The 27458-nt window shown below is 45.0% G+C and overlaps 2 protein-coding genes and 1 long non-coding RNA gene across 4 annotated transcripts in view; 1 reads left to right on the top strand and 2 right to left on the bottom strand.

The window, feature by feature from the left end:
• Window positions 1-14944, top strand: part of LOC136359692 (ubiquitin carboxyl-terminal hydrolase 34) — a 111809-nt gene extending 96865 nt beyond the window's left edge. Inside the window, exons 67-81 of one of the 2 annotated variants that reach the window (XM_066316560.1) lie at window positions 763-910; window positions 1925-2559; window positions 3579-3736; window positions 4551-4629; window positions 6856-6982; window positions 7336-7443; window positions 8453-8557; window positions 8682-8806; window positions 9822-9974; window positions 10828-10951; window positions 11651-11730; window positions 12287-12427; window positions 12553-12699; window positions 13113-13272; window positions 13741-14944. In XM_066316560.1, the coding sequence (XP_066172657.1) occupies window positions 763-910; window positions 1925-2559; window positions 3579-3736; window positions 4551-4629; window positions 6856-6982; window positions 7336-7443; window positions 8453-8557; window positions 8682-8806; window positions 9822-9974; window positions 10828-10951; window positions 11651-11730; window positions 12287-12427; window positions 12553-12699; window positions 13113-13272; window positions 13741-14330 (2880 nt within the window). In that variant the 3' untranslated portion in view covers window positions 14331-14944. The remainder of the gene's footprint in view (window positions 1-762; window positions 911-1924; window positions 2560-3578; window positions 3737-4550; window positions 4630-6855; window positions 6983-7335; window positions 7444-8452; window positions 8558-8681; window positions 8807-9821; window positions 9975-10827; window positions 10952-11650; window positions 11731-12286; window positions 12428-12552; window positions 12700-13112; window positions 13273-13740) is intronic. The other variant, XM_066316561.1, reaches the window with a different exon arrangement.
• LOC136359694 (uncharacterized) lies at window positions 5355-9055 on the bottom strand. Its single transcript, XR_010743319.1, has 2 exons — window positions 8901-9055; window positions 5355-6969 (listed from the first exon to the last, which is right to left on the bottom strand). It is a non-coding gene; the product is annotated as an uncharacterized lncRNA (long non-coding RNA).
• On the bottom strand, window positions 14936-27185 carry LOC136359693 (activator of 90 kDa heat shock protein ATPase homolog 2-like). Its single transcript, XM_066316562.1, has 9 exons — window positions 27103-27185; window positions 26832-27022; window positions 23005-23090; window positions 22283-22397; window positions 21053-21141; window positions 20714-20836; window positions 19827-19928; window positions 18961-19012; window positions 14936-18723 (listed from the first exon to the last, which is right to left on the bottom strand). Exons 1-9 carry the CDS (start codon window positions 27180-27182, stop codon window positions 18548-18550), a joined length of 1014 nt encoding a protein of 337 aa, XP_066172659.1. The 5' UTR covers window positions 27183-27185; the 3' UTR covers window positions 14936-18547.
• Window positions 27186-27458: the final 273 nt, after the last annotated feature.

A 27458-nucleotide genomic window follows, 5' to 3' on the forward strand; every position in this document is an offset into this window, starting at 1 on the left:
TCAGGTGGAGTAGAGGAACTGAGAACAGCTTCAGCAACCCAGTTACTACTCTGATTCCTTGGGGTAAAACTTTTTCTTGTTTGGACACCTGAGGCCTTGAGGTAAAAAAGAAAGTAGTTTTTAAAAACTGACAAAAGAACAACCTGCATTTATTGACCTCATGTCAACAGATTTCCAGCTACACAGAGGCAGAAAAGCACAGGAAGTCTCACTTTCTGCTTAATCTCTGAAGGTTTGCTGACTGCACAACAGCTCTCATTGCCTTTGGAAAGTCCTGGATGAATTTATTCCTTGAAATAGTACATTCAATAAAAAATGTAATAGTTACCCTCAGCATGAAGCTGTATGAACATCTTTGCATACCATTTATGGTCTTCTGATGTAACTTACAAAATAACGATTCAGTGTTAAGGTTTTGTGTTAGATATTTTTTAAGAATACTTGTTTATAAAGACAAGATTGTTCCATCTTAGTGCTTAATATTTCAACTCCTCAATATCTCATAATATGCAGAAAGAATGGGCAGAGTAATTTCCTGGGCTTAGACTGAACTTTCAGAACTGTGAGCAAGATTCAGAAGCACAAACCAGTGAAATTGAATAAGCTTTTCTTTGTGCAGAGCAGCTCAGTCTTGTGGGTGCTTTGATAGTCCTAAGTGATTTTAGAAAGAAATGTTGAAAGTCATTTTAGGGGGTTTTAATACAATCAGTGCATAGTAGGAAGATTAATGTATTCCTTTTGATTTTTCCCCCTCTCCTTTAGGTCATTGAGTACAATCCCTCTCAGTGCCTGGATTGGCTGGCTGTGCAAACACCTCGGAACAAACTTGCTCACAGCTGGGTCCTGCAGAACATGGAAAACTGGGTTGAACGTTTCCTCCTGGCACACAACTACCCTCGAGTGAGAACTTGTAAGTGAATTTTAATTGGAGGAAATTTGTCAGCTGTTGCATTGAGTTGCATGCTCCTGCGTTTGTCTTTTCTTCCTCTTCCAGTTGGCTTAGAATTTCTGGGGTTTAAAATCTTAGTGTAGCTGTGGTGCCTCATCCAGAGGTGTCACCAGTCTTGATGAAAACTGTGTTTTCATTTGGTAACTTGAATGATACAATGGTAGGTTCTTTATTTTAAGTAGTCAATCTGCAAGGTCCAGGAAAACCTAAAGGAGAAGAGGTAATTCCAGAGGTTTTCCATTGTGTCCATCGCATGGCTGTACAGTAGGTGGGAATAGTACATGTGGTTCTTCCACAGTAATCTTCAGCTGAGTCCTTTGAGCTTGTGGATCAAGGAGGAGCCACCTGTGCTTTCTCCCAGATTCCAGGGTGTCCTGGCTCTCTGGTTTGTTCTGCCAGGCATCACAGTCACATTGCCAGAGAACATTTTCAGCCTTCTCTGTGTCAAAAGAGACTGCACAGTACGGGCCACTGACCTCTAACACATTTCTGTGGCTGAGGGAGATGTGAAAACTGTGGAGGTACAGCTTTGCAACAGGCTCCAGTTGTAAACATCTGTGAGGAGGTAATGACCTCTTGATTGAGCCATGGACAACTTCCCTCATGGAAAACCTCTGGGATGCATTGTGTAATGGGATCTGGGATCACGTTCTGTGGTGGGGCGCATTGTGTTAGAACAGGGAGAATCAGGCAGCAGACAGGGATGGAGGTAGCACATCCCAGCACCGCTTCTAACGTGCTTTGTACTATTCTTATCCACTTGGGTTTTTTTTCTATAGTAACACTATAGAAAAAAGTGTTACTAAGAAATTTTCTATAGTTTTTTTTCTATAGTGTGAATATAGTAACACCAGATTCTGTAGCATGCTTTGAAATCTGTAAATGGAACATGCAGTGCAGTTTAATTGCTGTTTACATGGCTGTTGAGCAGGTATGTCACTGTCAAAGGTGTAACAAATCTGTTTTTATTTGAAGCCGCAGCCTATCTCTTGGTGTCGCTTATTCCGAGCAATTCCTTCCGTCAGATGTTCCGATCGACCCGCTCCCTGCACATCCCCACGCGGGACCTGCCCCTCAGCCCCGACACCACAGTAGTTCTGCACCAGGTCTACAACGTGCTCCTTGGCCTGCTCTCTCGAGCCAAGCTCTACGTCGATGCCGCCGTCCACGGCACCACCAAACTGGTGCCCTATTTCAGTTTCATGACGTACTGTTTGATCTCCAAAACCGAGAAGCTCATGTTCTCCACTTACTTCATGGACTTGTGGAACCTCTTCCAGCCCAAGCTCTCGGAGCCGGCCATCGCCACCAACCACAACAAGCAGGCCCTGCTGTCCTTCTGGTACAACGTGTGCGTGGAGTGTCCCGAGAACGTGCGCCTTATCGTGCAGAACCCCGTGGTGACCAAGAACATCGCCTTCAACTACATCCTCGCCGACCACGACGACCAGGACGTGGTGCTCTTCAACCGCGGCATGCTGCCCGCCTACTACGGCATCCTGCGCCTGTGCTGCGAGCAGTCCCCTGCCTTCACCAGGCAGCTGGCTTCTCACCAGAACATCCAGTGGGCCTTCAAGAACCTCACCCCTCATGCCAGTCAGTACCCGGGGGTAAGTCGCCGACGCCACGGTGCGCCAGTTCCTGTGTCCCCTCTCGCCCAGGGCCCCTTGTAACTTAAGTATTACGTGGAGGTTTCCTGGTGGAAGTAGTCTGTGTCTTTAGATCCATTTGCTAGACCTTAGTGGGGATTGGGTTGAGTTTTCCTTGCTGTGTACAGCTGGAGAGCTGTTGTTCTCTGGGAGCAGGCACTGGTGTTTCCACAGTGCAGTATTCCAGCACAGTCATAAGAAACAAGGATTAAGCTTTGATGGTGGTCTCTGGAAAGGAGGCTGCATTATAACAGAGGCGGAGGAATTCCCAGTTTCTTCTTTGCTTTCATTTTCTGGAATAGGGCCAAGATTTAGCCTGTTGCTAAAGGGGAGGACAGCCTGCTGTTCCCCCAGAGAACGAACACCCACATGCCTTTGGCAGGCCTGGGAGCTGTGTGTCAGTACAACACAGTGACACCTGCAGTAGAGAGCAGGTGCTGGTTAAAATAGGCTGTGTGTGATGTTCAAACAACAGGCTGGAAGAGACCATGGGCCTGGGTTTGAATGATTACGCAGTGAATATTGCATTGGGATCCTTTGGGCTGTGCAGGGACACTCAGAATACAAAGCTTCATGTCACTATGGACAGGAGGATGCAGGGAATCTTCCACATTGGAATTTCTGCCTAGATCAGCTCATGGAGAAATTTTACCCTCTGACAGTCCCGTTGCTCTCCTCATTGGCATCTCCCCTGAGAAGTCTGTTTGTCTTGCAAGGGGCCTGAGTTACTCCACTGTGTTGGGTGTTGGCCAGCCACATGGGACTGCAGCAGGTTTTGGCACAAGCAGCTTTCTGAATGTTTGGTCGCGGGGATGGGCATTTCAGATTGCTTTGTACATCTATAGATGGACACATAAATGTGACAGTGAGCTGTGTTCTTAGGAAGCATCAAAGCATCTGATTTTGTAACTTTGAAATAAAGTCTGAACCATGCCAGAGTGAGAGAGCTGACTCTAACCAAGTATTTCTGTGTCTTTTAGGCAGTAGAAGAGCTGTTTAACCTCATGCAGCTGTTTGTAGCTCAGAGGCCAGATATGAGAGAGGAAGAGATAGAGGACATAAAGCAATTTAAGAAAACCACCATAAGCTGTTACCTGCGCTGCTTGGACGGACGCTCTTGTTGGACAACTCTCATAAGGTACAGCCCTGTGCTCATCCAGCATCAGCTGGAATTCCCTCCTCAGCCTCCCCCCACCAGCAGAGCTGTACCTGCAGCTGCTCTTGTTGGCAGTTGTTACTTTGGAGCAGAAACCTGATGTAGAAATTGTGCCTGTGGGACAGTTTTATTGTATCGTGTCTTCAAAGAGCGTTTCATTTCTGGTCTTAAGAAGTACAGCTGAAAAGTGCTGCTTGGGCATTGTCAGCAGAGCTATAAATTGCCTGTGCATGTAGGTCAGGGCTGGGGTTTTAAATGGGACTGCTGGTGCCCTGAAACCCTTGTGGAAAGGACAGGCTGTGTTACCAGGAGGGGCCACATGCACTCACTGGCACTTACCTGTCACAGAGCACAGCTACCTTGTCTTAAATAACTTCATGAGCATAATCCTTTCCTTTCTGCTCTGCTCTAAGCATAAAGTACCCCGATAAAAATGTTTTCAGACATTTAAAAGGCCAAATATATGCCTGACTGAATCTATTTAAATGTAGCATTTAAGAAGCATAAACTTCTGTCTTTCAAAGTACATAATTTTCCACATTTTTAAAGGGTTATAGGGGAAATATTTCTGTTAAGGTTATTTATAAATTATTTTCCATAACATTAAGGAGGTCGATGGCAGAGGCATTTTTGAATTAAAAAGTGTGTGGAGGGGTGGGTAATCATGGGAAGAATTATGTTCTTTTGAGGTTTCTTTGTTCTTTCATGATTATTTTTCAAAATAACAGCATGAGTATAACAATTTTAAGCTTGGGATGCGATTTTCAGTGTGTGCAATGTTTGGATTTTTTCCTAGTGCCTTCAGAATATTATTAGAATCTGATGAAGACAGACTTCTTGTTGTGTTCAATAGAGGATTGATTCTGATGACTGAGGTAATTACTTTGTTATTTAATTAGAGTAAATCTCTCACCCTACTTCCCCTGTCAGCTTTAATAAGATTTCTTTTTAGTGCTAAAAAGATCAGGAAATTGTTTGTCTGCTTCTCAGGACAGAGGGAAAACCACCAACAGATTATGCAGAGAGGAATAAATTTATGCTTTTTTGTTGTAATTTCTTTTATTACAGGTCATTGGGAATGAATGACTGAGTGCAGTCACACAGTTGTTAGTAGTTAAAAAGTGCTAAGGCAACAGGTAAAAACCAAGGGTGCTCAGCTGCAGTTGTGGTTAATATTTCTAACCCTCCTGAGGCAGTTCTTTTCTTTCCTACCTATTTGTGCCTTGGTTTGCAAGGAGTGGTCTGAAACATGGAAACTCAATTTCTTTCTGATGGAACTAGACCTAAAATGCATTTCTGGAGCACATCTAATTGTTGGAAAAGGGGATTTGGTCCATGAGACCAGACCAGAATTAGTTCAAAATTGAATGGAAGAAAATTAAATCATGCACCTCTTAAATGGATACAATTGGAATGTCAAGCCCCTGCTCCCAGCAGTTTCACTCTCCAGATCCACATGTCCTGATGGGTGGAATACTCTGGATTCCATTCAGCACTTCCATTTACTGAGGTGATGGATGAGACTCTGTGTGTATTAAAAGCACTGGCAATGCTTCATGGGGCAGGATCCCTTTGAGAACAAGAATAAAAATCTGGAATGTGTTGGAGAAAGCATAAAACCAAGATCCAGTTTATTCTTGGCACCCGTGGAACAGTGCATTCATGAGAGATATTAAACTGGGAAAATCCGTGGTGCAAGACAAGTGGCTCAGAGGTAATTGTGGCTGTGCAGAAAATGGGATTTTGGAATAGGTTGCTGCAGGAGGGGGCAGGCAGCACAACTGGAAGTCATCAGGACTTGGAGCAAACATCTGCCAAGGATATTTAGTTGGCCTTTAGGCACGTGGCTGGACTAGATGATGCTTTCAGGTTGATTCCTGTCCCATTTTTATATGGTTTGTATAAAAAACTCTCCTGACTCATTTTATGTCACTGGTTTGCATTTTCTGGGGAAAAGTGTGGTAGAAAGAGCTGGAGTCACAGAAACAGTGAAAATTGAGTTTTCGGGAGCTTGTTATAAATATAAGCCTATAAATTAATTAATTGTTGTTAATTACTCCAGAATATCTGTTCCTTTTTGTTATGAAAAGACTCCATCCAGTAAACTGCTTGTAAAAAGTCAAGAACTGGGCTATAAGATTATCCACATGTGAAATGTAAGTAGGTTAAGGTGCATACACAGAATTTGGTATAAAAAGAATTTGGTTTAGCTTAGTTAGCCCTCATCCATACTAACAATGGATAATTAAGTTTATGAGAAGTGTGTAAGAGGAAATTAATTTATCCTGCGTAAAACATTGCTAGGAATTAGATTAAATCAGTGCTGCTTTACAGCTAGAGGTTAGCTGGCCTTATATTGTCACTTGTTGGCTGGATTTTGCCTGGTGAAAAAAACCTGCATTAAGGAGTTGTCACATGGAGGAAAGTTCTCCACTTAGGGGTGGCTGTGTGTCTTTTGTCTTCACTGTGATATAAAAAGGGCCTGGCAAGGGTTTGTGTTCTAGGGACTGAGGCTGCTGTTTCTTTATCTTTCTAATACCCCAGCAGATTAAATATCTTCTCTTACATCCTGTGCTAGGATTTTTGCAGCTCGGAAATGAGTTGCTTTTCCTTCCCAGTATTTCTATAAATCACAGATGCCCACAGGGTATAAAAGGAGAAGTAAGTCATCTGATGTACAACCATATATCCTTCAGCAGCGTTTTGAAAAATGACTGGCATCCATCTTAATCCTACCTTTTTTTCCCCAAATTCATATATCTGTCTTTGTGCACCTCTTGTATCACTTTGTCTGCTGGCAAAGAAAGTTTGGGATTACAGGGATATAAAAATACTGTGTCTCAAAGGACACTTTGTTCATTGGGTTGTAGCTAAAGGTGTGAAAACTTCGTAATTATTTTGAGCTGGTAACACAAACCTTTTACCTTGAAAACAAATGAAGAACTTTGTGATTATATCCAACACCTCACATTTTTTGAGCATAAAATACCTAGTTTGAGCATAAAATAAATGTAAATGTATCTGCAGGATAAAAAGAGGAATACTAGCAAGTACTTTAGTTTGGCAACATAAAGTTTTGGCATTTTTTTCCTTCCTTCCAGTCCTTTAACACGTTGCACATGATGTACCACGAGGCCACAGCTTGCCATGTGACTGGAGACCTGGTAGAGCTTCTGTCCATTTTCCTTTCGGTTCTGAAATCCACACGTCCGTATCTGCAAAGAAAAGGTAGGATTATAACTCTTGAAAGGATTATGCCTCTTGTCCCTAAATTAATTTTCCTCACCCAAACCCTAGTGTTTTGTCTTGCTTGTTAGCTGTTTTTAAAAACTTGCTGTACAGTAGAATATGCAGCTGTTAATGGATATTAAATTGTTACTTATTAAATTACTTATTGACTTAATACCAAACTAGATTTCATACATTTAATAGCAGTAGACCAGTGAGATTTAACAGATTCCTAGATGGATTAAGACCATGGTAGAGGAAAAAGAGATTCCTCAGCAGTAAAATTCTGTGCTTTATTTAATGAGCTTTTGAGCCATGAGCTGAGCAGCCTCCTGGGATGTTTGCATTTGCAGATGTGAAGCAAGCTCTCATCCAGTGGCAGGAGCGGATTGAATTTGCCCATAAGCTCTTAACTCTGCTCAATTCCTACAGTCCTCCTGAGCTCAGAAATGCCTGCATTGGTAAGTCCTGGCCATGCAGGACCTGTCCTGCACAGCCCCTGCTGGGAGATGGGAATGCCAGAGCAAGTGCTCTGCTGGAGACTCTGGAGGGTGGGATTGTTGGTGGGATACTGTCAGGGCATCAGGACTGCTGTTCTTACTCCAGAGGTCTGGGTTTGTCAGGCTGCACTGAACATTCCTGTGTTCAGTTCAGGCACGCAGGCTGGGGGCACAAAAAGGCACAGGTCCCTTTGTGACACCGATTTGCCACCTGATAAGGGCATGGCTGAGGAGTAACTCCTCACTTCAGGGGTCATTTAGTGTAGAGTCAAATCCCAGATCTGACATTAAAATTCAGACATGAACTAAAGCTCCCCTTAGAAGGGAGCATGGAGACCAGGTACTCTGAGAAACAGCTTTTCTTGTTCATTTTTATGATTCAGTACTGTGAAGTGTAAGAGTGGAACTAAAGCTTAAACAGCTTGTAGAAAGGAATGGATTTGGTTTTTAAAGTGTGGACACAGGTATTATATACAAATGCCTCTCTTGCATTAGGGGAGCTATTTCAGAAAGGTCCAGGATTTTTCTAGCTTAGGCTTTTTTAATATTATTTAATGGATTGCAGATAAAGGCCCAACACTGTGTCCAAAATACCCTTTTTTGTGTGTGGTTTGTATGCATTTCCCCCTGCTTTGAGTATTTTCTCACTGTCCTCCTGACTGCTGCCGGTTGCCATTTTCCAGGCGCCAAACCTGCTCTGTTACAGAAGAAGCAAAGAGGGTAATTTCACTGAGGTTGTCACTCTGCAAGCTGGCCCCTCGCTGGTGGCTGCTGCACACTGAGCTCTCTCCTGGGGCAGAGGTGAAGGGAGTGGGGATGGAGGCAGGGGTGTCACTCAGGTGTTCCTCACAGTGGAGCTGCGGCAAAAGGGATACCAGAGAGAGTTTGCAAATTGCATGAGCCTGAAGTTGAACTGTTTGCTGTTAAGAAATAACAATTTATAATAGCAAAAACAACTTTTTGTTTGTAGATGTCCTCAAGGAGCTTGTACTTTTAAGTCCTCATGATTTCCTACATACTCTGGTTCCATTTCTACAGCACAATCATTGTACATACCACCACAGTAATATCCCAAGTAGGTATTTCAGTGATTGTATTTTGAAGTTCTCTTACACTATTATTACTCTATCGTGTTCCTTGCTGATGTCAAATATTGACCTTTTTAATATATCCCTATTTTATCCGAACTTACACTACAGTGTCTCTTGGACCTTATTTTCCATGTCGTGAAAATTTGAAATTAATAGGGGGGAAAAGCAATATTCGTCCTCCGCGTCCCGAGCTCAACATGTGCCTCTTGCCCACCATGGTGGAAGCCAGCAAGGTATGTCAGCAGTAGTCCTGTAAAGAATTACTTCTCTGTTGTTTTCCCATTCTTATAAAAGTATTGGAAGAATCCAGTAGTTGGATGCATTTACCTTTTCTTTGTAAACAAAGCATAATTCTTCTTCAAGATGTGTTGTCCTCATATACTCCATTCTGGATGTGCACTTCAGAAGCACCATTTCACTGCCCTTGGGGATACACAGCTTCATATTGCAGACACCGTGAGGGTCTGGGCCCTGTGGTAGGACAAAAACCCATAGCACACATTTTGGTAATTTCCCAGTCTGTCTGTGGCATTTATAAAGGAGATCGAGGCACCACCCAGGGATTGTTCAGATGGGTTTCACACCATTTTAAGATTTATTGCCAGCCAGCCAAGGAGACCCCACAGGTTCCCTTAGAGTCCATTCAGCTGGGACTGAGGCGTAATCTCCTACTTGTTTGGGTGAAATCCAGTGCCTGAAATGTCATAAAGGGCTTTAAGTCTTTTCCCTTTCCGTTTCCCCTTCTGTGGGCTTCCTGATGGGATGCCAGCTTTGGTGGGGCTGCTCCGTAGTGACTTACCACATCCCGTTGTTACAGCTGCAGCAACGGTGGGATTCAGCTCACGTCACTTTGCCTATCTAAAAGGTCAGCATCCAGCTCCTCCTGGGGCTCCTGCCCATAGATACCCTGGGAAGGAGAGAAAGAGCTCCCCTCCTTCCCGTCCCAGGCACCTGAGCGTGGATGAGGCGAGTCCCTCTCCACGGAGTGCAGGGAACACCAGCGACTAGATTTTAGATAGCTAAAGTCAGGTCAGGTGAATCCCACCCGGAAAGGAATATGTATGGACAATCATTTGAAGCAGGAGAACTGGTTACTTGCTGTCCAGTAACTGTGGTTCTTCAAGATGCTTTGTCCACACAGATTCTGTGCTCCTCCTGCTGTGCTAATTCCGAGTGCTGTGCTAGGGGATTCTGACGGGTGAAGGAATTGAGTGGTGGTTGAAGCCGCCATACCCCTTGTGCCCTCAGGTACAGTGGTCGCAAGGACACACTGGGTGCAGGCACAGCCCCAGTGGACACAGCTATTCAGAAAGAATCCAATCTCCTGCACATGGGGCCTATGTGCACGTAGATGGGAATCTGTGTGGGCAACACATTTCGAAGAAGCACGGTTACTGTAGGGTAAGTAACCCTTCTTTTTTAAAGCTTTCAGAACGATGCTGTGTCTTACTTGTGCACCATCAAATTGATTGTGTAAGCCCAGTGTTGGAAAAGATGTTAGAGAGCCAGAAGCTGTCTCTAGTGGGTTTCCCCATCGTGCATCCAGAAGTGACAATACATAATGTTAAATATCTGGACTTAAAAAGTTGTCGTATTACGTGACACAGTATTTCATCCTTTATATCAAACTCCTAATACATTAGGAAGGAGATATTTTTAACTCTCTAGAGCCACATCCACAGTCACATTGCCCTGTGGTTTTGCATGCTTGTTTTCCATTCAGTTGCTCTGTATAAGGTTGTGCTTTTTTGCTTGAGTTTTAGAAGTTTCCTCTTGGCTCTCTGATGCCATTTTAGGCTTATATATGTCCAAAATGTTAAAATATAGACATATATGTATCACTGGAAATTCTGCTCTGAAGCTCGGTATCGAGAAAATTCTGACTTCTGCAGATCACAGCTGACAAGTTATGATTTAAAAAGCAGTAGTGTGTATATATTTAGGTGTCTGTATGTGATACAAAGTTCCTGCATTCTTTTCTTGTCCTCTTCAAGCCCTGGTATTGGCACAGCTTTGCACCCTCTTGGTGTTGGCTCAGAACCCTCCAGTAGGAGATTTTCCTGGTGGGGAATTGCATTTACCATCCCTGGTGCTTGCCAAGGGCTGGGTGAGGAGGCACCTGGAGATTCCCACTGTTTTCCTGTAGCCCAGGATGAAACTTTGCAGGGCGAGTGACAGGGAGGGAGATGCTCAGGGCAATCTGGGAGCTGTCCTGTGGCTTTGGAGGTTAAATGAGCCTCTCTTAAATCTTCAGGGCAAAGATGATGTTTACGACCGGATGCTGCTGGACTATTTCTTCTCCTATCATCAGTTTATCCACCTCCTGTGTCGAGTTGCAATCAACTGTGAAAAATTTACTGAAACTTTAGTTAAAATGAGTAAGTGTCAACTTGAAACAGACAAAGGATTTTTTTTTTCTGTGATAGCTCCGAGTCCTTCTCCACTAAGTTTTATATTCAGAGTTTTTAAGAAAAAGCAGAGCTTGTGAAACTTGTTGTGTTTGGATATTATTTTTATCCACAAAACTGTTAATCTGTTTATAAGAGAGTGCAGCCTTATGCACATGACTGAAATGTTTTGGGCCTGTCCAGAAAAGAGCTGAGGGAACCACTGAGAATTCAGTCTTATTGTGCATTTAGAGTTAAAGATAGGACTCACTGAGGCTGTTTCTGGGTAGTTGGCAGTTTAAATGCCTTTGGATCAGATTGTGAATCCTCAGCATCTCAGCAATGGCAACTAATTGACAATATTTCAATTTTTGTATTCCCACACAACCCCAAAGGCGAGTTCCTCAGTGTGCACAGACCTCAGTGTCACACCAGTAATCTCATCCAAGGAGCAATGAGAGAATGTCCTTTTTTCCCCTACATCACCCATCTGCTTGTTGTTAGTCACACTTTTCCAATGTATTTATTAAATGGACTGTGAAAACCTCACAAACACTACAGCTTTCTGTACAAAAGGCTTGGAATGTGATCCTATAAAATGACAGGGCACCTTGGCAGTGCTTTTCTGAGGACTTTGTGTGTCTCCCACGAAGTTGTCCCACACTGACCTCTTCCCTCATGCCACCACAGGTGTCCTGGTTGCTTATGAAGGTTTGCCACTTCACCTGGCGCTCTTCCCCAAACTCTGGACTGAGCTTTGCCAGACTCAGGTAAGAGTCAGAGCCAGCAGAGAGGAAACACAGGCCAAACACACTGAATGGGAACAAAGAGCCCACATTGTCACTGGTGGGTGGTGTCTAATAAAACACTCTCTGTGTTACTGCTGTCAGAGAAGCCCTGCTGAATCAAATATGAAAATCTGCCCAATTCTCCTTGCTCCCTGTATCCTGCAAAAGCTTAACACAGCAACTCCCCCCGGTAATGGTGGTGGATGTGCAGAAAGCACCTCGTCCTGCCTCTGAAATTCCAGCTTTTTGTGTAGCACAAACGCTGGGATGGTGAAGGGAAGATGAGGAGGTGTCAAGGTCTGGGTATGATTGCAAAGGGCTTGGCTCATGGATCAGGAGGTGCTGTCTCTTCCCATACACACTGGGGGGGGTGAACTGACCTTTCTGGGGAAGGAACTTCATCTCAGGAAAGTGAGAAATAAGAATTGTCAGTAATTGATCTGTAACATTTCCTGGCTTCTGATAGACTGAAGTGTTTCTCAGTGGGCCTGGCCTGCAGTTGTGGTGCTGACTCTGCCCTCTTCTCTCTCCTTGCCAGTCTGCAATGTCCAAGAACTGTGTGAAGCTCCTCTGTGAAGATCCAGTGTTTGCAGAATATATCAAATGTATTCTGATGGATGAAAGGACCTTTCTTAACAACAACATTGTCTACACCTTTCTGACACATTTCCTTCTCAAGGTATATGGTCTTTTAGCAGTAGTTATTACTCCAAGGAATGCAGGCACTGATGGTGCTTCATTTTAGGATGCTGTTCTCACAGTTCCAGTTTTTGTGGCTTTTAAAAAACTACTTTGTTTCCACAGGTGCAAGGACAGGTATTTTCTGAAGCAAACTGTGCCAACCTAATCAACACTCTAATTACAAATCTAATAAATCAGTATCAAAGCCTGGAATCTGACTTCAGCAATCAGAGAGTTGAGATTTCCAAAGCAAGCTCTACATTAAACGGGGTGAGTCTTTTCTAACAAACACGAGGCAGCTCATTTCCTACAGAAACTCCTCAGTGCCCTGTGCCAGGTGTTGGGCACTCCCTGCCCCAGCTTTGCTCCTGGGGAGGGCATGGGAGATTGGGAATATTAACCTGCCTGTGGAGAGCAAAGTATTAACAGCTGCAGGAGCATAAATGGTAGGAATGCTGTAACCCAGCAAGGTTTTGTGTGTCAGCACAGCATCGCCACCCCCAGCACAGATCTGTGTTCAGGTCAGCAGCTAGTGAGTGGGGAATTTCAGTGGTGTCAGTAGCTCTAGAAGGGGATCTTTGGGCTGCGCAGAGCATGAACAGCATCTCCTTATTGCAGTCTCTGTGCAAGATTCATCAAACACCAGTTTGAAAGAAGCCTTAAGTTTGTTCCTCTGTTTCCAGGACCTCCGAGCACTTGCCTTGCTGCTTTCAGTGCACACTCCCAAACAGCTCAACTCAGCCCTGATTCCAACTTTACAAGAGCTTTTAAACAAATGTAGAGCTTGTCAACAGCAGAGGAGCTCATTACAAGAGCAAGAAGCCAAAGAAAGAAAAACTAAAGGTTTGGTGTTGCTCTGATGAGCCTTTTATCAAATTCATGTAATATGTCACTTTATTTCTGCGGGGTGGGCCATTCCTTGGCTCCAAATCCCAGTAGTACACAAAAACACCATTTTATTATGGAGCTAAAATCCGTGAATTGCACGAATGGTCCGAAGGGAGATAGGTGTGTGTTGAAGTGCTGTGCTCAGGGCAGGGCGGGAGCAGCGGCTGTCCCCTGAGCACAGTCCCCTGAGCCTGGTCCCCTGTGCCCTGAGCACGGCCCCCTGTCCCCTGAGCCCAGTCCCCTGAGCACAGTCCCCTGTCTGCTGAGCAGAGTCCCCTGAGCACAGTCCCCTGAGCACGGTCCCCTGAGCCTGGTCCCCTGTGCCCTGAGCACAGTCCCCTGAGCCTGGTCCCCTGTCCTCTGAGCACAGTCCCCTGTGCCCTGAGCATGGTCCCCTGTCATCTGGGTCCCCTGTCCCTGCAGACGACGAAGGAGCCACCCCGGTGAAGAGGCGGCGGGTGAGCAGCGACGAGGAGCACGCCGTGGACGTGGGCGACATCAAAGGCGAGCCCCGCGAGGCGCTGACCCCCACCAGCACCTCGGACAACGAGACCAGGGACTCGTCCATCATCGACCCGGGCACGGAGCAGGACCCGCCGTCCCCCGGGAGCAGCTCCGGCAAGGAGTACAGGATGGAGGTGCCCTCCTCGTTCGCTGAAGACGTGATGCTGGCCGCAGAGGAGCAGCCGGGCAGCGGCAAGTTCGAGGAGTGCAAGGAGCTGAAGGACCTGCAGGCTTCCAAGGATCCCCTGGGAGCCGAGGAGGACTCGGAGTTCCCCTCCACGTCCATTTCGGCGGTTTTATCCGACCTCGCAGACTTGCGCAGCTGCGATGGCCAAGCCTTACCACCCCAGGAGCCCGAAACTCATTTATCCATCAGCTGTGGCCATTCCAGAGGACTCTTCAGTCACATGCAGCAGCATGACATTTTAGACATCCTGTGCAGGACCATTGAGTCTACGATTCACGTGGTCACACGGATATCGGCGAAAGGAAACCAAGCTGCTTCTTGACATTAGATGGAGCATGTCTGCTTTTAAGTCTTTTTTTTTTTTTTTTTTTTTTAAATCCTTCTTCTCCCCCCCCCCCCCAAAAATGCTGTTTGTATAAGTTTTGCTTATTTCGGTTTTGTGCTTCAGTTTGTCCAGTGCTCTCTGCTTGAATGGCAAGATAGATTTATATGCTTAATTCTTGGTCAGGCAGAACTCAAGATTTTTTTTTTTTTAATTTTATTTTATTTTGCATCTACCGTACACTTTCTTAAAGGGCAATCAGATAATGGCTATGTTTTATGTAATTAAGAGTTCACTGTAGTGGCTTTCATTTAATATGGCTGTCTGGGAGACAGGGCCTCCTGGCCCTGTATGATGTAATTTAAACTTATGGCATTTTTACTGTGTATAATATGGTGTCCTCTGTGCCAGTTTTGTACCTTATAATCGAGGCAGATTGCCTCAGATCGCTGTGGTTCTTATTATCAAAATTAAGTTTACTTGTATACTAAACAACCACAAGAAATTTGATTCTGTAAAGAATCCTCTTTAGCTGTGGCCTGGCAGTATATATATGGTGCTTTATTTAACAGAATACCTGTGGAGGAAATAAAGCACACTTGATGTAAAATTAATTGTTTTATTTTTATTGACATGATCAATTGCTATTCTGTGCACTTCATTAAACTGATTGTGATGACTTTTCATTTGTTTATAATATGTTGCTTCAGTCTTTGGATTTCTCAGCAAAGACCTTCGTAAGTGAAACAGCAGCAGAGAGAAATGATGGTCAGAGGTTCAGATTTGCTGTAAATGTTGGTGCTTGTTTAGTGTGCATGAGTGTTCAGCCACACAGTGGAGAGGGGCTGGTGCTTGGTGTTGGCACATGAAGTGCTGTCAAAAGCCAGTGGAACTCAGCTTCTCATTTCCTTTATTTGAACATCTCTTACTTAATTTTTCCCCTGCACCATTTACAGACTTCCTTCCTTTTTTCCCCTCTGTTCTGTCTGGCTGTGCTCCCTCACTTTTTGACAGCTTCTGCACCCCTGGAATGACTTTACCATCTCTCCCATTATACCTCCCCGTTATTTCTGAGTAATACCAGTTTCCTATGTGACCTTCTGGACTGTCAGTGTTACTGGTTTTAATATCTGATTAAACTCCATTTTCAGCTCCATTTTCCAGTTGCTCAGCTCATTTGTTTTTCTATTGTCTTCATTTATCTTGGTCTTTTATCTTCAGATTTCTTTCGTTCCATCTACCATTCACTGCAGTTTTGCATCACTTGCTGCTTCTTGAGTCTGTGATGCTCTTGCTCCCTTTGAATTTACTCTCATTGGTTTTAACTTTCTCTAATTAATTTCTCTCTAATGTTTGCAAATTTATATTCCCGTTTATTTAGCATTTTTATCCTGCATTTAAAGACACTGCTGACACTGGTAAGTGCTTAAGTTGGTATCCTCATTATTCAGACATGAAATATAATAATGGTTTTGTTCTCTTCAGGAATAATTTTATTACCTTCTCTGATTAGCTTTCCCCAGATTTTAAGTCCAGAAGAATCATCAACAGCTTCTAGTCAAAACTTCTACAATCAAAATGTCAAGGAAAACACTGACCTATGGATCAAAACCCGAGCTGCAGGCAGCTTTCGTAAGCCTTTGGGTGAGTAACTGTCTTAATTAATCAACCTAATTAACACTGTGCAGCCAGTTGTTGGGATGCTGTCTGAGCTGGTGCCCCATTGCTGGCTTTGGCAGGTCCTGCAGGATGCCACCACCAGAGCTGTGGCATTCTGGCCTTTGGGGTGTCTTTTCAGCTCCTTTTCAAGCAGACCAACTATAAGCAGTACTTGAGAGTGATTTCATAAAGGATACATAAATACTCCACCATTAATCTTGTCAGGATTACCAGAAAAATGATTATTCTTATTGCTCTTCCCTCACCTCCTGATTTCCCCCTTGAGCAATCCTGCAGTTTTTACAAAGAAGATTTTGCAGTAGTTTATTTGAACAGAGGTAAGCAATACCTGCACAAAATGTGTCTTGCTTTTCCAGAGCATTTCCAGGTGTTTGGCCTGTCTCCCTCACTTTCCATGCTCTGTAAGTAATCACATCCTCCACTCCCCTTCTCTCACTTAACTCAGGTTTTCTGGTTTTGTGTTCTTCTGCCTTCAGAAATGTTCCCTTATCCCCTGCCTTTGAAAACCCTTTAACCCTAAACCCTTTAATCTTCCACTGGCTTCCTCAGTCTCTTAAAGCTTTGATTTTCTTCCAGATTTTATCCCACTTCTCCTTTATTATTACTTATTTCCTCCTGGAATTTCTACCTCCCATTTAACCCCTTCAAAATTAGGCTTTTAAGTGCTCTCTCCATGCAGAGTCAAGCCTCTCCTCTGGCACTTAAAGTGCTGAGATCTGTAAAGAATTTTAGCCATAAGCTTACAAATCACGTCTTTCCCATTGTATTCCTTTTCTCTTTGCCTTTCTCAGCTAATTATCATCTAACATTTTTTACTTTTAATTAGGAAGTCTATAAGAAATGCTAGCAGCAGTTTTAGAGGGGTACAGAACTGCTCCTCCCTGTTTTCTGGGGGGTTTGGCAGCCCCAGACCTGGAGCAGGGACTGCAACGCTGGAAGCACAAGTCTTGTCTTTTTTACCAGTGACTTGGAATTGCTGCATTCCAGTGAGGGCAGGGAGACAAGAAAACCAATTTCCATCAGTCATGAGGGGAAAATGGGTGAGGCACAATTCCCAGAGAGTCCTGGGGCTGCAGTTTCACTGTTTGGAGAAACTTGGAATTGCACAGAACCACCTACTCTCACGGATTAAATTGTTGCAAAATCTCTTCAACCACCTACCCACAAACCTGCTGCAGCCTGAATTTAAACATTAAACCTTAATTTCCCTCTGTCAACCACTACCCTAAATCATTTTTTTATTCAAAACATTAGGCTTTTCTTCATTGAATATTTTTGGGGGAAAAAGGTAACTGAATTTTGAGTGTTCAGAAACAGATGCCATTACTCAGGAGGTTGTTCCCCACCTGGCACATGGACACTTCAAACAGCAGCAGCAACACCCAGGAACTGCTCTGTGCCTCTCCTGTCACTGGGGGGACTTTGTTCTTTTTACTACCACAGACCTCACCTCCGAGGGGTCAATAAATGACTGCCAACTTCAGGAGATCCTGGCCTGCAGCAAGGAGCAGCACCTCTGTATCCTCGGGATGATGGAACCTTTTTGGGTGGTAAGGTTGCCATGTGTTGGCATTCCTTAAAAATAAAATATACAGGACTTAACTACTAAGAATCTTATTTAGTGTGGCAGTGTCAGTTTATAGAGAAGATCAGCTTGATGTAAAGTATCATTTTTATTGAGCCAAGCATGTTTTCCAAAGGCAGCCTGCCCTATTGTGCTCACTTTGTTTCAGATTGCACACTTCATTTGTACACTTTATTTAGAAAGCATTTGAGAACTACGATATGCTTGCTCAGCTCAAGATGGTTTAATTAGGAATTACAATTTGATCCTGTCAAAATTCTCTTTAACGGGTTTTCTCTTTGAGGTACAACATTGCAGAGGGCTGTAAATCACTTCAGTGGAAGGTTTTACAGAACTGCAGAGAGAAAGCACTACTGTTGTTTCTTCCTAAATAAATGTCACACTGAGGTCAAGTAAGGGAGTATAGTGCATGCAGGCCTAATAATTACACGACATTGTTAAATTTCTTATTTAAAACTGCAGCTGCAAACAGTCTGCAGTTAAAAGCATCTAGCAAATATTCCACGAGGCTGTAAATAATACCCCTCCATTTCTTGAAATGGATCAACAGTTTTATAATCCCTTTCAGCTCACCTGTGCTGGGAACTCCATCTCCTACAGGGATTTAATTCTGCCACTTGATGCTCTGAATCTTAAGGAACTGGAAATGCTTCCTGTTGAATGTGTAGCTCACCTCCCTCTGAGGGCAGGACTCACTGCAGCTGAATCATTCTCTCTCTGAAGTTAGAGGCAAGCAGACCAGAGATCACTGTCCCCAGGTAAAGCTGTTTATATACATTCTGACTTGCCTCTCATTCCCTAAAAACCCATAAATAGTGCTTAAACTATGTACAGTCTCATACAAGTGGGGTCTTTATTTTTCCCACAAATAAATTATTTTTTTTTTTTTTAGAAAACCAAATGTTAACAAAGTATAAAAAGTAATGCCCTAACAAAACTACAAGTGCTATTATCATTCCATGTTGTCTTTTGAGTGCTGCAGTAAAATATGTATTTCTTCAAAATATTGCTTCTTCCAGCATTGTCTTGTACTCTCCTCATGGGCAATGGGAACCCCTTTGCATTCCAGCTCCAGTTCCGACTGCGCCGCCAGCTCCTGGAAGTTCAAGGCCACTGTTGCATAATGTTCTGAGGGAGGAAAAGAGGAGCCTTCAGTGAAGTGCTTTTTAAAGAGTGACATTTCTTGGTGCTGGTTCCCTGTCTGTTGTGCCTGTCTGAGCACAGGCTCCTCTCACAGCTCTCTGGACTGGGCTGATCGAGGAAGGTCGTGGACCCAAGGAGTGTCCAGCCAAGGCTGGGCCCTGCCAGCTTTGCTCCTCCCTGCAAAGGAGCCCTCCAGTATCAGAGATCCCCGGGAAAACTCACCATCAGGCCAGCTCCTACACCGCCACTTCAGGACAATTCTTTGGCCTGGCACCTGTGGAAGATAAGCAGGTTCTCCTTGTTAGCACCTGGGAGAATTCCCATTACAGTTCTCCCTGAAATACAGGGAAAGGAGCATTATTATCTTCTGGAATACTGGACACATGCATGTAAAACAAGAGCAAGACTGGGGTTTGGCTTTTGAAATAAACTATTTTCATGGAGCTTTCAGCCTGCTGCATTCCACTGTTCTGTTTTTTGCTTGGGGAAAAGGCCAGGACTCATTATTTACTGCACACAAAACACTGATTTTCATGCAGACTTTGAAACAAGGACAAGCCCAGTTTTCCTGACTGCAATTTTCAAGTGTGGCCGAGTGATTGTGTTACACAGCCCAGCCTGGCCCAGTACACAAGTAAGGCACTCCTGCAGATGAAAATGGTTTTTAGGACATTTCAAAAATGCAGCTGAGCTCTAAATTATCAGGTTTTTCCCTTCTATTTGCACCAGCATTCAGCTGGGACAGAGTAACACTTGCCCTGAATAGAAAAGAGATCATTTCCCCAGTTATTATCCCGAAAAAAGGATAGGGATTTGGGAGATAAACCCTAAACCTGCTTTCTCCCTCCTCTCAGTTACAAAGGCTTGTGCCGGGTTTTCTGCTCCCCGTGCAGGTCTTTGGGTGTGGTCAGTCCCTGCTCTTCTGATGGGACAGGAAAACCATGCAACAGAAGATCACCCGTTTGGTTTTGAATTAGAGGAACTGAAATATGCACCAGAGAAGCTGAAATGTACAAATTTATGCTGCTTCTTAGCTCTGAGAAGGAGCCACCCTCCCTCCCTTTTAAAGCAGAGCAGGAGCTTTTTACCAGTTCTGTGTATTCACCACTGACACAGCCCTCAAACATCTGAAGCTTGCCTCCTTTCTCTGCTTCAATCACGGCTGGGCACTTTGAGAACTTCTGTATCAACTAAAAAAAAGAAAAGAAAAGAAAAAAAAAGAAAAAAAAAAAAGAAAAACACTAATTGTACCATAGTGGGAGATGAGGGAGGGGTGCTGCAGGAATTAACTGAACTCTGATACACCCGGGAGTCTTTAAACAATCGTCAGGATTTTGGTTTTATACAGCCTTGCTGGGGTGGTGGCAGGGGCCACTGAGGTGCCACCGTGAGAATATTAATGCACTGGTAACTACAGACCAGCACAGGCTCTGTCCCTGCACAGCCACAGCTGCAGCCACAGTTCCCAGCCTGGGAAATGAGGGAAATGGAGCAGCAGCTTTAGGAAGGTGCAGAAGAGCTGCTAAGAGCCATTTTTATTTCCCAGAGGTAGCCCTGGGATTGTCATTTAAAGTCCTCCGATGCCAGGCCAGACTCATTTGAAGGACACAATCCCAAAATTACTGATTGTGTGTTTCTCACCCTATAAGCAAGAGTATCATCACCTCCAGTAATTAATCTAATTAAGCTGTGGGGAACAGCGGTGCCATTACTGAGCCCCTCGGGGTCCTCAGTAACACATCAAAGAGCAAAGCTTTTGTTACAGACAGCACAAGGAAGCTGCACCCAAATCACATAATGATGCACCTTCACTTTGTTAAGGGAACACCTGGCAAAAAAAGGTCTAAGGCAGCCTAATAAACGTTCATCAAATGGAATTTTTACTTGACACTGTGACCTGTTTACTGCTTCCACAACCCTTCAGCAGCATAGACATCCACATTCAGTTAAAATGCCTCTTGAAAGTATCACTTACTTCCTTCTTTGTGAAGATGCTGTAAAGCTCATCAGCTGGAGAGTTGAAGACTTCCCTCATATGTATCCTCACTGTTGGAATTTTTACTCCAACCATATCCAGAGACTGCGGTGTAACAGAATCCTGCAAAGCAAAAAAAAAAAAAAAAAAAATTCACAGGAATTACTGCGAGATCTTGACCCTTGAAAAGGGCTGTCAGGGCACGAGTGTTGTCCCCTGCCCATTCTCAGACACAGTGTGTGACTGCATGGCGTTCATGTGCTGCATTCCTGGGTTTACTCAGCAGTACCATTGATCAGGAGTCACTGAATTCAGTGGCTAAACCTGAAGCCAACCTACCTGCACCGTGCTCCCGCTTGGTTTTCGCTCCGTGGCCAGCTCCTGACCAACAGGAGCTTTCGTTGGCAGGATCATTCCCAAGGTGAACTCTGTAATGCAGAAAAGCACTTCTCAGTGTGCAGCTGAGCTGTTCAAGCCCCTGACATTCAGATACTCAGTAAAGATCACCAAAACCCTGGAGAATGGGTGAAAGTCTGCAGGACATAAAACCCAATCCGGTTTCCCCAGTTTAACTTAATGCTTCCATCAGGAACAGGCCTAACAGCCATTTCCCTTAAAAAGGCCTTTCCAAGTTACCTGAGCCCAAATCAGTAACATCTGCACAGACTTCTGGCAACACAGCAGATGTTCAGATCAAAAAGAAATAATACCCAAGGCAATTTTTCTAAGTTTGGCAGAAGACTGCAGTGAAACTCAATCCAGAATGGGAGCCACCCCTGTCAGAGGCTGCTGCCCTCCGAGTTTCAAGTGTTAAAGAATCTTTGGATACCCTAAAAATCATACACAATGTTTTCTCAAGCCGAAAATTGCTGGATTCAGCTTGGCAAAATGACACAGCATTTTACAAAAAAAGAGGTAACAATTTAACAAAGCAGTTCACGATCAGAGGTGCACCTGATCATGCAACTACAAGCTGTAAACACACCAATTTTTGGCGCATACTTTACTGGTTCTTGGAAACAGCTGTAATTCACAAAAATACCACAGTTCAAAAAACAGAGAGGAAAATTTAAATTTGGTTCACCTTTGGTTTAAAAGAACAAGTGAAAATTTGTAAATTTAGTAAGTTTAGGACAATAAAACTTTAGAATCTCAAATGATAATGGCAAGCTTAAACATGAGCAGAGAGTGTATTTGTAGACTGAAGAACAGAAATAAAGACAGCATTTTAAAAATTCTAGAAAATAACTAATTTAATTAATAACTAAAACAAAGAGATACAAAACTAAGGCAGCAGTTCAACCAAGGAGGGCAGCTTTTAAAAATATGCAACAAAAAGAAAAGCTAATATTGGCCAGGCCTGTGTGACCCAGCACAGCCTCAGTCAATGCAGAACCTTCTGTACATGACCACTTTTGACAACAAAAAAGATCCTGAGTGTCAGGACTAACATAATTCACCTCAGCTGGTGACAGTTAAAAATAAAACCAGTACAGACCCAGGGATGTGTCAGTATCTGCCCAAGCTGTCCAGGGGAGAGGAACACCCCCAAGGTGCTGATTAATTTACCTGTTTTAAGTGCTTTTAGGTAGTCCCTCAGGGCCTCTCTGACTTTGGTGGTTCCTTCAGTTCTCATCAGGTCCTTCAGAACATCACCTTCCCCTTTCTTCTTGCTAACGTTTATCTAAAACCAGAAAAATGGCAACATCTAAGAGACCCCAGTCATGAGCGTTCTGGGTTGTGGCAACAAAGGGAAGTGTGTGGGCTTTGTTTACTGTGCTCAGAGGACAGCTGCAATTTCTAATTCATGATCTTGGGGTAGCCAACCTTTGCTAAAAATAAGTCCTCTTAAGACACAAATAAATGTAGTATCTACACTCAGTCCAGTTCATCAAGAGCTGTTCTCAGGGGAGGCTGAAGGGTCTGGGGCAGCCCAGTATCAACCACTGTCCAACCAACACAGAGATTCCCTAAGGTCTTAGGGCTAGGGGTGGTTTGCTGTGTTGGTTTGGCGTTTTTAAGACTATAAGCAGAGTTCTTCTCAAATCTGTATTTAAAATATCATCACAAGCAATAATTACTAGCAAAGCAAACTGCACATTCCTCACTGGTAAATCTGAGAACAGAATAAGGCATTATTCCAAGTATAATAAACAAAAGCATGAAATAAACTACCCATGTGTAATTAGCCCACTTAATAACGGGATAAATCAAAATATGATGCCTGGATGTGGATTAAGTTTATTTAAGGACTGTGGACCTATACAGCCATAGCAGTGTTGCACACCTACCTCTGTATCATCTACCTCATTTTCTTCTGACAGGTTAGGAATTTCAACAGATCCCTTATGTTTCTCACCAGACTCTTTCACTGTACCTGTATTAACATAACGAATTCTTAAATGCATCATTAAAAACTATTTCCCCCACAGCAAGAGTTTTACACTTGGAACTCAGTTGTACAAAGGTGTTACCTGAAGGGAGTTGCCTCAAGGCTGATTTAAAGGAACTGAAGAGCAACCTGAGCCTCTGCTGGGAGCCGTGTTCCCTATCCAGGTGCACCAAGGGATGGACAGGGACCCACCTGCTCCCTGCACTGCTCTCCCCTGCAGCTGTCACCCACTCTGACACCCTTTACAGCCTGTCCCCGACACTGAACGTGCACCTGACGGTGGGCAGGGAAAAGTCCTCACCTGCCCTGAGTGGGACTGCTCTGGATTCAGGAGCTCCCTGGAATGCTGACCATGCCCTGTCCCTAACTGTGTGAAAGCTCCCAGCACGGGCATCTTACAGGAAATGTAATGTGTATAATGGAGAGGTACACAACCGGCATTTCTTAAAACAGGAAACTCACACGCACATTTACAGCACTTGATACTACTTTTATCCACTTTACAATCACTGCAGACTGCAGAGAGACTCTGCAAGGACAGGAATGAAGCTCCACTTGTGATCCTTTGGGCCAAGGCCCGTCTCAGTGAGCTGCCCCCATGCCACCCTGCCTTCCACCTACACTGAAAAAATTACGCTGAAGACTCTTTCCCTTTGCCTTTCAAAAGGATTTTGTTATTTAAACTTACTCACTAATTAGATCAGATAAAACCTCTTCAGAAAGCAACAACAGAAGCAGGCAGGTCAGTCACCTCCGTGTCAGAACATTAAAGATCCCAACAAGGTGCTTCATCAGCAAAACTCTCAAATTCCATCAGCCCAGGGCTGAGCACAAGGGGAATTATCAGGAAGGCAGATGCAGAATTTCTGGGGATTCTCACTTCCACAGGAGCCACCTGGATCCCACTGTTCCTGACCATCACTCATTACTTTAATTACCTCCCGGAGTCCCCACGCGAGCGCGGGGCACGGACAGATCCCCGCTGGGGACAGAGCCCCGCTGGGGACAGAGCCCCTCTGGGGACAGAGCCCCCACTGGGGACAGAGCCCCCACTGGGGACAGAGCCCCCACTGGGGACAGAGCCCCGCTGGGGACAGAGCCCCGCTGGGGACAGAGCCCCGCTGGTGGAGATCCCAGTGAGGGACTCAAATGCCCAAGTGTTTCCTGGCACGAGAAGAGTGAAGGGCTGGTGGGAGCACAAAGTGCAAAGATCCCTCCCCACTCGGGTCTGAGGCAAGGAGAGATTGCACAACATGCACATTCACACACGCACAACATTCACACACAAGTCTGTGAATCCACAGCTACACAGGCACAGCCACAGCAAGACAGTAGAACTCGACCCTGGAGCTTCCCAGGAGAACGGGTCACTCCCTGAAGCCATGGGAACTGCTTCAGGCCATCCCTGAAAGCTCCTGGGCCACAAAGCCACCTCAGTGTGCTCTGCTCTGCTCCCCGACAGCACCAGGATCAGTGCAGGAAAACCACACAACACGGTCTTTTGCAGACAGTAAAATCCATCTGATTTTTGGCCGCTCTTCCCAGAAAGGAGTGCAGGCATGCAGGAAGGGATTTTGGGGAGCAAAACACAAACCTGACTTCATTTAGCTAATCCTATTAGCAATTTTCAGAGCCCCTAAAATAAAGTTTCACTTTAATAAAGTGACAGGGTCTGTGCTGGGCAGCAAAGTCCAAGCAGTGAACAAACAGAGCTGGTGGATCAACAGGACACAGGCAGAATGTCAGTGCAGCTCTGCATTTTCACTATCACTGTAACGTAAACAAAGCTGATAATAAAAATACCTTTTTATCAATCAATCAAATTCTGTGTTGGAATTGCACTGCAATGCAATAACAGACCTGAGAAGAAATTATTTTTTGGTTTCCTGCCAGTCCAGTGTGAAGCACACATCTCAAAGACCCAGCTGTAACACACTGCTGAAATACCTGCTTTAAAAGGACAAACATATTTTCACAAAGCTTCCACCACAATGTGGAATGATCCATTAAAATCATTACACCCTCTAAAAAACGACAGAACAGCCATTTTGCTCCATTTTAGTGCCATTAAGTATGCTCAGTTTCTCACTTTTTCATTTCTCTCTTATCTAAATGGCTAAGCAAAATGTTTTTCTGACACTGAACTTTCCAAACCGGCTGCAAATCTCAGGATTTTTATCATTTGTCCTTACATATCCACAGTTTAATCATTTTAATCATAGCCTCAAGTCCTAGTTATCCTTGAAGACTTGTAGAACTAATTACAGTTTTTTACTCTCACTTCTAATTTAGAGCTCTCAAGACACACAACATGATGGCTATCACCAAAAAAATCACCCGGCTCCGGGTTTGGGTTTTTTTTTTAGAATTTCCTGTGTAGTAGGAAATTGAAAACTCATTTAAAATTAAGCTCTCAAAGCCGTGATTCACTCAGCATAGCAAAGCAGCCAGCAGAAGTCTGAGCTGTCTCTAAACGCTGACCAGCATAAACACCTTGGAGAGAAACAGTTTAAAGAGAACTTCCACAGAAATATACAATGCTGTCCACCTGCTTCTAACTTTATACTCTGAAATAAACCACACCAAGCCAAACTAACCTCTGTTTAAAGTTTAAGGTTATTTTAGCTGGACTTAAAGAAGTCAGAAAGTTGATTACAATTCCTGTATCTACACTGATTTAAACTGCACGAGAGTCTAATATTTGCCTTGCTCTCTGCTAACATTTACACCACATCTCCAAGTATAGTCTTAGTTTGTAAGACATTTGAAACATACAAAACTCTCTAAAACAAACAACAGCAGTTGGTTTAAAGCCCCTCTTACTATGGGGTACAGACTTGGATTCCAGGTCTGTCTGTTCTGGGGTCAGCAATATTCCAGTCAGGCAAATCCCCCCAGCGGAGGGCTCAGTATTTGGGGAAGCACAGCCTGTCACTTGGCACTACAATATCCAGGGACAATCTCCTGTGCCCGCTCATTCCAGCAGCTGCTCCTGCCTCCTACTCCAGTGCAAGACACGGGCCACAAGCTGCTGTCAAGTTTTAGGCATAGGATAACTGGAAAAAATTCCTTAGTGTCACCAAAAGCTGCAAACAAAGAGCTTGTCATGGGACAAGTACAGCAGAGGGCAACTCCAAGAGCCGGGATTATAAATGGATATGGCAAAACAAAAAAATGCATGTGCACAGACCCCAGTATCCCAAATAACCAGAAATTATTTCTATTTTCCAGTAAAGAGTTTTATCCTCACGTAACTCGTAATCCTCAGTGTACAATCCTCAACCAGAGTTAGTTTGTGGAACCGGCTGTAATGTGACATCTGCTGGGTTTTCCTGCTCTCCAGAGGCACGGAGCACCCAGCTGCGACTCGGAGCTGTAATTTGGGAATGGTGGAAGTAAAGCAGCCTTGGCACTCCGCTGTCACTATCACAATGCAGGCATTCACTTCTTGCGAAGCAGAGCGAATAACCCCGGGAAGGCAGCGCTGAGGAATACGCGGTGCAAAAAGCCTGGGTGAGGGGGAAGGAGCCAGGCTCGGGTTTCAAGGTTATTTAGGAATACGCATTTATCCAGCGCAGGCCCACGTGGCTCCCGCAGTCTCCCCACGACTCTGAGTCGCCGCAGTTCACCGAGACATCCCCGTTTTCCCAGCCCGGGGGGACAGGCTCCTCTGCAGAGGGACACGGAGCCGCGCCAGCTCCCCTGGCATCCCCCTTTCCCCCGTACCTTTCCAGCTGAGGCGCAGGTTCCACTCGTAGAAGAAGATGAGTTTCCCTTTGCGGCTGTTGCAGGACGCTTCGCCCTCCACGTGTTTGAGGTCGCCGATCTCGCAGCGCCCGGCCTCGCCCTCCACCACCAGCCCCTCCAGCACCTCCTTCAGCTTCCTCTTGGACCAGCTGGTGGCGTCCCGCTCCGTCCTGTGCCCCGGCAGCGGCGGGGTCAGCGCCGGCCGCCCGCCGCTCCCGTCCCGCCGCCCGCGCCCGGCCCCGCCGCTCACCAGTGCCAGTTGTTCACGTTGGTGGCGTCGGCTCGCTCCTCCACGATCCACCGTGGGTCCCCCTGGCCCCACTTGGCCATGGCGCTGCCTGCTCCCGGCCGCTTCCGCCGCCGCCGCCAGAAGGTGCCAGAAACTTCCCCGCCCCGCCGGAGGAGGAGGAGGAGGAGGAGGAGGAAGGCGAGGCCCTGCCCTGCCCTTCCTCCCGGCGCGGAGGGCGGAGGCAGCGGAGGCTCAGAGCTGCTGCCGTCCCGGCGGCCGCTGCTCCGCTCCTGTGTCCGGGAAACGCCGCTCCCGGGAAAAGCCGCTCCCGGGAAAAGCCGCTCCCGTGCCCGGGAAACGCCGCTCCTGTGCCCGGG

Source organism: Sylvia atricapilla, chromosome 3, assembly GCF_009819655.1.
Source record: "Sylvia atricapilla isolate bSylAtr1 chromosome 3, bSylAtr1.pri, whole genome shotgun sequence".
Lineage (NCBI taxonomy): Eukaryota > Metazoa > Chordata > Aves > Passeriformes > Sylviidae > Sylvia > Sylvia atricapilla.

Bases quoted from the DNA above. Each gene is read 5' to 3' on its own strand.
- LOC136359693 (XM_066316562.1), bottom strand. From the start codon at position 27,182: ATGGCCAAGTGGGGCCAGGGGGACCCACGGTGGATCGTGGAGGAGCGA. The intron at 23,091-26,831 runs GTACGGGGGAAA...ATGTTAATACAG, and splicing joins CCTGCGCCTCAGCTGGAAAG to GTACAGTGAAAGAGTCTGGT. The intron at 19,013-19,826 runs GTAAAAAGCTCC...TATCTTCCACAG, and splicing joins GTGGTGAATACACAGAACTG to GTGCCAGGCCAAAGAATTGT.